Source organism: Alosa alosa, chromosome 18, assembly GCF_017589495.1.
Source record: "Alosa alosa isolate M-15738 ecotype Scorff River chromosome 18, AALO_Geno_1.1, whole genome shotgun sequence".
Classification (NCBI taxonomy): Eukaryota; Metazoa; Chordata; class Actinopteri; order Clupeiformes; family Clupeidae; genus Alosa; species Alosa alosa.
In genome coordinates this window covers 8925686-8934228 of record NC_063206.1, presented here as the reverse complement: position 1 = coordinate 8934228, position 8543 = coordinate 8925686, and the positions used below count along the sequence as shown (strand labels likewise).

The following is an 8543-nucleotide window of genomic DNA, read 5'->3' as shown; positions in this document are numbered from 1 at the left end:
ACAATGCAACTGATCTCAGCTGGTATTCTGTCTATAATGGAGTGGAATGGAAATTTCTAAGTGACCCCACATTTTTGAACGGCAGTGTATACACAGTCAGTCATTTTGTTATTTGGAAGTGACACTTAAAATAGATTGCAGCTATTTAATTAATCTGCTTAGAGATAGAATCTTTCTCCAGGCTCAAGTTGAAAAAGTCCCACTTCTCCCCTCCCATTGGATACAAGTTCAAGATCAAAGCTCAACTCAGGAAATTTGATAATTTACTGATAACAGGTGCTTACTAAACATGAATAATTTTATTAGAACACAGTCCTTAATATCATTAACAACTTGGATAAGAGAAGAGAAATGCCTTTATAGCCATAGCAACAGGGTTCCTATGGTTCGTGGCCATTAACAGATTTCTGCTGCTGTACTCTGCTCATACGCAACAGCTCAAGATGTTTGGTCTTCATCCACACATCTGTGGAGAGTGTAGTCTGACCAAAACTAAGAGACAGCAACCTGGAAAAGGCAAATAAAATGACATTACTCTCTTCTCCTTGAGTGGCTGTAGGTTGTTTACACAAGATCTCAAAAGATGTAGACCAAAAGTACTGGTTAGAAAAGAAATCTTCAAATTGTAGGAAAGAAAAAGATGGGATTATCTTATGCAGTGGGGGTGGGTGGTTGAGGGGGGGACCACTATATTGTCAGTTCAGTGGAAACTCACCTCGAAACGACCAACATTCTGTGCAAGTCCTCTGCTGACATGCTCTGGGGGTCATCTTTACGCATCTCAACAAAATCATCTTCTACCGCCTAAAAGAAAAACAAAATTCACCAGACATTATTCATTCATTTCTTCTACCCATCCCAGATTGCCATAGTCTGGATGGAACACTTCTCGGCCAGAGGGGACTCTCTCCTGAATGCGCTTTCCTTACCTTTGTGACTTCCTCGGAGATGCTGTAGTCCAGCTGGCGGGCCACACTCAGGAACAGGCGGAATTTGTTCATTTGGGATGGCGCCTGGGCCGCCTGGATGGCACTCAGGTACTCCTCCAGGTTGGGTGGTGTCATCTGGGGCTGCATATGCACCTGACAGTCCGACTACAGGGATGGGAAGAGACGAGAGAGCACCATGAATATCATCATTATATCCATCAGCAAAACCTATTACAGATCAGATTATCTGAATTCTGGTGATTACCTACTTCTGTTCTGTCTGATCTTTAAGGAGCAGAACACAAGGGTGTAAACACTCTGTTGAATTGGGTTGCATAAGGCCAATGTGCTGGTCCAAAACTATGTGGGAACATCTTTGCCATGCAACTTGAATGACTGCTTTAGGTCATTCAACGGCAACTGTGAAATGCCTTTGCGGTTTGCGTCTAACAGTCTTCGTGACAAAAATCACCACAAGATTCTAGTCTAAGCAACTTAAAAAAGGAACTAACTTTCCTGTCCAGAAACACTTGTGTGTGCTTTCTGTAGGATAAACAAGAGAGACAAAAAGAGCTTGGGACGTTTGGTGAAAGGTGTGTTTGCTGTGCTCTGTGGTGGAAGGCCCTGCCTGGTATTCCCCCCCCCACTCGTGTCCTTGTGGTGCAGCTGCAGCCATGGCAACCCCTGAGACTAACATACGAGAATAGCCCAGCACATTCCTCAGACTGTTCGCATCAAAGCGAGGCCAGGGAACTGATGAGCCTGCCTGCCTACACACACACACACACACACACACAGGGTCGGAAATACTGCTGGCTCCACAGGTGCCCCATGGAAAACAAATCCCCAGTGCTCCACGTGTTTGTCTCATGTGTGCCACTGCCTGCATGGAAACTCAGCTTGTGTAAATCTAGAGGGGCGTCTGCCTGACTCTACTCTATATGTGTGTGTGTGTGTGTGTTTTCTGTGTTTCTGTGAGAGGCCTTTTGTCCTCACAGGCAGCAGTGATCGTCCTTCTGACGCGACCAGCACGTTAATATTGCAGGGGAATTCCATCTGATGGTAGTTGAAGTCGTAATCAACCTTCTGCCAGGAGATCAGGTTGCCTAGTGCTGTGATGTTCCGCACACCTACGCCAGGAGAAAGAGAGCAGAGAGGGGAGTCAAAGGAATGCACGTCTGCAAACATGCCATACATACATCTGCAAACATGCCATACATACATATACATACATAACACAATGTGAAACTGCACATTTCACCAAATCTATGCAATGCTGTTCCTAATGAAAAGGACTCGGCTCTAGTTTCTAGTCATGCCGATAACTGACACGCTAACTTCAGGATTGCACTGTCTGTGATTGGCTCTAATGTCCACACAATAAAAGGCTGGCATTTGTCATGCTTCTGCTGCATGTCTTCATGGCTGTTGTTGTTGACATGTTGTTTTGCTATTTGCACTGTGGGTCAGGCCTGGGTCAAGCGCCCCTCACGTCAGGTCACTTTATTACACCCAAAAAATGTAACTGGATCTTCTAAGAGCTTCGCCACTGGCGCTGTGAATGGAACAGATGCCTTCAGGTTTTGCCACATGACATCACTTCTGCCTGTGCCCTTCGGGCCATCAGGAGGGCATAAAAGTGTCGAGTGGTTGCCGAAATGCCTCCTTGTTGACAAGTACAACACTGTTAAGCACCCGAGAACCGGCGAGCCCAGTGCCACTGACGCACTCCCCCGCGACAGTCCCGCCACCACACGGTCACAGCGACAAATCCCGTGAAAGCTGAGGAAATTCCTCTGTGGCTCAGCGCTCGGCCTCGCCTGTCCCCCTCGTGCTGTACAGTCCCCCACCCTGCCTGTCCACTCGGCATCGCCCCGCCCCACTCGCTGGCACCCTGGCTCTCCTCTCACCTGAGGCGTCCAGCTGGCCCTGCTCCAGCTGGGTCTCGTCGAGGAACAGCGAGGTGTTGCTAGCCAGCTGCAGGGCGCCGCTCACCAGCCGATTGGCCGCGTAGTCCTTCCGCGGCACCAACCGCATGCTGTTCATGTTCTGAAGGCTCATTGGCAGACGGTACGACTGTCGGGATGAAAAGGGACATTTGCATCAGAGCTGATGATAACTGTTGACCGTCAAGCCAAGTCTCTCGCGCTGGTCCAGTCGACACCACATGTAGCAACTGCACCAAGTCAGCAAATAGCTGTGTGCAATAAACACTCACAGATGGCACGAGGTGCTGAATGATCCGGTAGAGATGTTCCGTGTATGGGGAGGTCTGGGGGCAGCCGCTGAGGTTCAGGGCGAACTTACCCAGCGGAAGAACATCCCGTCGGGCGTACCTGAGCAGACACATCAACGGGTTTGAGAAGGCAATAACATTTACCATCTCTCTCTACTGCTCCTATTTATAGCACATAATGCTAATCCCATCCATTTACTAACTAAAGGGGTTTCAATAACCAGCTTTATGGGCCAGGTTTGCGTAAACAAACAAGAAATTTGACTCTGGTTAATCTTTGCTCTCAAAGTATAACTCGCTTAACAAATAAAGAATTGTTTTAAAGAAAAAAACAGAAAGGACAGTAAGAAACATAAGAAAATACTGTTAAGTATACAGTTTAAAAATACAAAAGAATTTACACATTTACAAAAAATATACAATAACAATTGAAGAGAGGGAAGGAATAGTGCAATATCAGTATAGCCTGAGATTTAAGATTTAAATATAAATATAGTGCAAGGCAGTTCAGTGCAGTGGTAGAGAGGAGAGATGTCTGAGACGGAGGTGGTCACGTACACATTAGAGATGAGGTGCAGGAGCAGGTACTCTGCAGCCAGGGTGTCCCCCAGCAGGATGTGTGTGAGGTAGGCCAGAAACTCGGACCTGATGGAACCCAGCTCACTCAGGAAACTGGTGACAACTGGACAAACAAAAGACCAACACATTCAGTACTGAAATAGAAACTGTTAGTTGCAACTGCTGCTAGTTGCAATGAAAGATCTTGTTAACGAACTGCCTACAATACCAATGGATGAATGGGCTGTCAAAATTACAACATTACGCATGACTAAGTATGAAATAAACACATAGTGTATGATAAATGCAATCTAAGTTTTTGTGTCAAGATCCATTAATACATGTTAATGTTACAGGGAAAACACTGCTTTGTGTGTGTGGCAACTTCTAAACCTGTGTGATGCTATTTTTAGATGTCCGTTTAGGCTTACAGGCGTTTTTGTCCTCCGACCCAGCAGAAGGCAGCAGTGGGTTGTTGTGCTGAAGGGGCAGGGCATAGACCATGTGGAGACGAGGCACTAGAGAAGGAGGAGGGCTGTGAGCTCTCTGCTCCTCTGCCGTCTCCATGGAATCCGCGGGGTCCAACAGTGAAGTGGCGTCTCTAAAATGCAGACAGGACAAGAACATTACTCACTGACACATTAAAAGGAGACTGAAGGAACACAGAAACACTTTGGATGAGCTCAACATGTTTCCAGCAGTTCCCTATGTCAACAGAAATCTGACAGTGTTTTGCTTTTCACTTTTACTCTCACTTTGGTTACAGCACTGTTGAACAGAAAAGTGAAAATGACATAAAATGCTTTTACGAAAAGACATGTAAAAAGCCTACCACAAGAAAATGTGATTTAGCTAGGTATAGAAGTCCAAATATTAGGTAACTTTCGCATGTAATCTTGTGTGAGATATTCTCTCTGAGCTCTGTATCTAATCAGATAAAAGCCACTTAACCCTAGCTGAGAAGAATCTTACTTTTCCTCAGCCACTCCGCTCAGAGTCGGATCAACAGACAGGATCCCAAACACCTCCAGTGTGTCGTTAAGTTTGAAGCTCTCCCAGCCCTCGTACACCTGTCAATCAACAAAAGACAAACTACTGAGCTCACTATTCAACACTGTGGAAAAGTTCCTCTGGTCATCCAGAAGGCTTTTCCAAAAAGAGCTGTACACAATTGACCTGTCGCTAAGCGCCACCCTTAGAACGCTGAGGAGCCAATGACAGTCCAGCCTCAACGGGACTCGGACATCAGCTCGGACAACTCCATAGGAAACAACGGGGAGGAGGCATAAAATGACAAATTAATGGTTATTTATGGAGTTTATTAACTCAAAAAACCCTGACGGATAACCATGGTCAAACGTTTTGCAGGGGGACGTATAATACTGATAGCCAGTACCCCGAGAGAAAACGGGGTATATTTTCATCAACAGTAGCCTACAGGATGTCTCTCACATTTGCAACAGCTCAACGTAATGTAGGCTACTAAGCCAACAACGTGGGCACAGGTTCCCTGTTAAATCCCAAGATGAAAATGCTAATTAACCAACTACTATATTCTTACTACATCAAATATTAACGTAACCTAACATATCTTAGTATCAATCTTCCACTAGCTAGCTAGCATTAACGTCAGTGGTTTTTGCACAGTGATTTGCACGGCTACTCGCCACAACTGCTTATCACCTTGTATGTATTCTAAAGTTTTGAATACACCCCTCCATAGCATAATTAAGTCCCTTTTGATAGCTTCTGGAGTCTGGTTTGTTTGTCCGAGTTTTCACACGGTAACAATGGGGGGCGGGGCTTAGGGACAGGTCAATTATGACATCTCATGATCATCATCAACAGGTGTGAAGAGCCACAGAAGTTGCAGGTACCTTGACCAGGCAGGCAGGGCCCTGCTCTCCAGGTAAGGGGTAGTTCAGGTCCAGAGGGGAAGCGCAGCTTGGGGGAGAGGTGCTGCTGCTAGAGGGAGCTTCTGTCTCCTGGCGTTTGGGGTCACCGTTTCTTTGGGAGTCACCAGAACTATGAGATCCTGTATAGAGAGTGGCAGAAAGTTACTGGTGAGAGAATGTTTTTGGAAAAAAAAAAATATATTTCACAAAAACTTCAACATAATTAACAGATTGAAGTGAGTGACAAAACTTTCATCATTAGATCACCCTTTAAAACATGACATAAAAAAAGTGGATTTTCATAATGAGTGGTCATAAAATTATTTAACCAACAATACCCAAATGACGGATTACATAGAGGTGCCGTTAACCCAAATGGCAGAATACATATTGGTGCCATTTTTCCTTCTACCTGTGTTTGAGTCCCTTGGCCTTTGTGGTTGTGTGTCCATTTCATCATCGTCTTCATAGCTGCGCTTCTGTCGGTTTGGAGTGTAAGAGGTGGAGGGAATGACACGAGCCTGGCTAGAGTGGGCATAGCAGTGGTCAACAGTCAAGGAATAAATTAACTAATATAACAGTGTCCAACATCCAGACTATTGGAGATCATCATGTCATCATGTGTAATTTTTAAAATCACTCATCTCTTGCATAAACCTTTCATTTAAAGGTTAAAGCAATAGCTATGACTTTGGTGATGATTGAGTTTTTCATTGATGTTGTTCCTAATCACTAGGAACAATGAATGTGAAGGATATCTCTTTCACCCATGGAGATTCCCCTGGAACTGGCACACAGTAGAAGGTTTGTCTTTCAGATGTGACACTGTTTCTGGAATTGAAATCCACCTGCTGATATCAGATAGAGGAATACCTTGGTTTGGTTTGAATTAGCCATACAAACATTTCAAGCATTTCAAGCACTTTCATTTCTATGCACTAGCAAATGGCAGCACAATGCATATAGAGCTTACAGAAAACAAAAACCCTCAATGTAATTTAGTCTTAAAGAAAATCCTGCAAGATTTTCAAGTTCTAATTTCTCATGCAAAACCCCTAACACCACCCTCTTCAAACTATGGCCTAATACCTCCTTCTGTGAGGCAGATCACAAAGAAGTTACAATAAAATACACTTCTCAGGTTTTCAGAGATGGTGATATGCAATATTGATATATTGCCAACATACTAAGATACTGCCCCCATTTGGTATTAAAAGGGAATTACTAGTTGTGTCTCATATGCATGTAGCAATGATGCAATGCAACCTACTATAAAATCATGACAAAAATACACCCCAAAATCAGTAAATAATCAATAAATGGTTGTATAGTATAGTAGCTAAGGTAAAGTAGACAAGTAAGGTACTTACAACACAGTCTGTGACATCCTTGTATTTTCCACATTTCAGACTCTGAAATAATCACAAAAGTCTGTTATGAAACACAGGCCAAATTGCTGTTACTGTCTAGTTTAAATCTATCAATTGAAAAAATAAAACACTAGTTTGTGCTTTAGGTTTAGCGTCACGTCATGTATTTGTCAAATCCAATTTCCATTTCCATTTATTCATTTAACAGGCGATTTATTATGTCAATGAAATTACAAAGGCCAGTGTCTCCGGAGCCACTTGGGATTAAGTGCCTTGCTCAAGTGCAGAACGAAGGAAGCCAGGAATTTAACCCACAACTTTTCAGGCAACTGCATACTAGCCCGGCTCTTTAACACTACCTACCACCACCCGTATCAAAACAAAACAAGACTTGCTTTTGACTTGGTCACAGGGTCTACAGCTTCATACACTCCCATGTAGAATTCTGGATCAAACATGTCTTGCACCAGACAACGGAACTTCACCAGACTGTTGGGCTTCAGGTAATGGAGAGGAACGTCGTTCAGTGAGGGAACCTGTAAATACAGGCTCATATCAGAGAGCCATTCAAAATGTCGCAGGTTCTTCAAGTCTGTGATCAATTCCTCCGTTTTTTTTTAGTTACATTAACTGTAGGCCTCGCATGGCCATAACATTTTCAAGTGACAAAAAAAATCACGTCTTTTTACCCAAGTTTGTGCTTCTTTCTCTGACAATTTGTCTTTGAAGTAATCCACCACTTTTTCCCCCCATTCTGGATTACAGTTGCTCTGTGCTGTAAAAGTTGACATACTCACAGATTAATATATATAAATATGCTTCAACAAGAGCCATTACGAATGAAAGGATGAGGAGACAACTGACACGTTCCTAACCACAACAATAACAGTCAAAGTTATCATTTTGTATTTGCCCAAAACCCCAACTATAGTGCGATGGTAACACCAAAACTGTCTTCTTAGTTTTACTCACTGTTTGCAAAAGTAGAATGTAAATTACGATGCGAATTAAAACGCAACACAAATTTATACGGACATGTGGATAAGCTTTTCAACTTTTTAGCTAAGTTAACTTCGTTAGCTATCAAGCAAGCAAACATTCTCGCATGGGTTTGTTTCTTACCAAACATCCCCTCGACAACGCCCAGAGGATTATTAATCCAGTCCTGTGCGGAAGGCATTGTATTGATGAAAATGTAAGTAATATTATTGTATATTTATTTCACAAGACACTGTCCACCAATTTGATCTGTAATCACGTTGTCCCACCCCACTCAGTTAGCCGTGGCGGGAAAATTACGTCATAAAACTTTAACCTGTGAACTCAAGCCATAGACTCAAGCAGATTAATTTTGCCGCAACTATTCTGTATTTGATGGTAAATGCCTTAGACGAACAAAAACGATAATTAAATGTTTTTTTTTAGCAAATGTATAACAAAGACTTAAAGCAGGGAGAATTTGATTTATTTTATGACTGTAGTAAACTCTACTAAAGTAGTAAGACAGCCAAAGCAACAGGGGGCAGCATATAGGGGCATAGCAATTATAATCGAT

At 43.2% G+C, this 8543-nt stretch overlaps 1 protein-coding gene across 1 annotated transcript; it reads right to left on the bottom strand.

Annotated features, from left to right (window-relative positions):
• Window positions 1-279: 279 nt before the first annotated feature.
• On the bottom strand, window positions 280-8266 carry LOC125311567 (minichromosome maintenance complex binding protein). Its single transcript, XM_048269765.1, has 16 exons — window positions 8111-8266; window positions 7678-7763; window positions 7384-7524; window positions 6989-7030; window positions 6377-6469; window positions 6031-6160; window positions 5601-5758; window positions 4696-4793; window positions 4155-4324; window positions 3724-3847; window positions 3148-3265; window positions 2840-3005; window positions 1926-2059; window positions 930-1094; window positions 716-804; window positions 280-507 (listed from the first exon to the last, which is right to left on the bottom strand). Exons 1-16 carry the CDS (start codon window positions 8166-8168, stop codon window positions 381-383), a joined length of 1899 nt encoding a protein of 632 aa, XP_048125722.1. The 5' UTR covers window positions 8169-8266; the 3' UTR covers window positions 280-380.
• Between the last annotated feature and the right edge of the window lie 277 nt (window positions 8267-8543).

What these genes read in the sequence shown, in the direction of transcription:
- LOC125311567 (XM_048269765.1), bottom strand. Translation starts at nt 8,168, where the DNA reads ATGCCTTCCGCACAGGACTGGATTAATAATCCTCTGGGCGTTGTCGAG. An exon ending in AGCGGAGTGGCTGAGGAAAA is followed by an intron (nt 4,325 to 4,695) that starts GTAAGATTCTTC and finishes TCTGCATTTTAG; the next exon opens with AGACGCCACTTCACTGTTGG. An exon ending in TCTCCGAGGAAGTCACAAAG is followed by an intron (nt 805 to 929) that starts GTAAGGAAAGCG and finishes TTTTTCTTTTAG; the next exon opens with GCGGTAGAAGATGATTTTGT.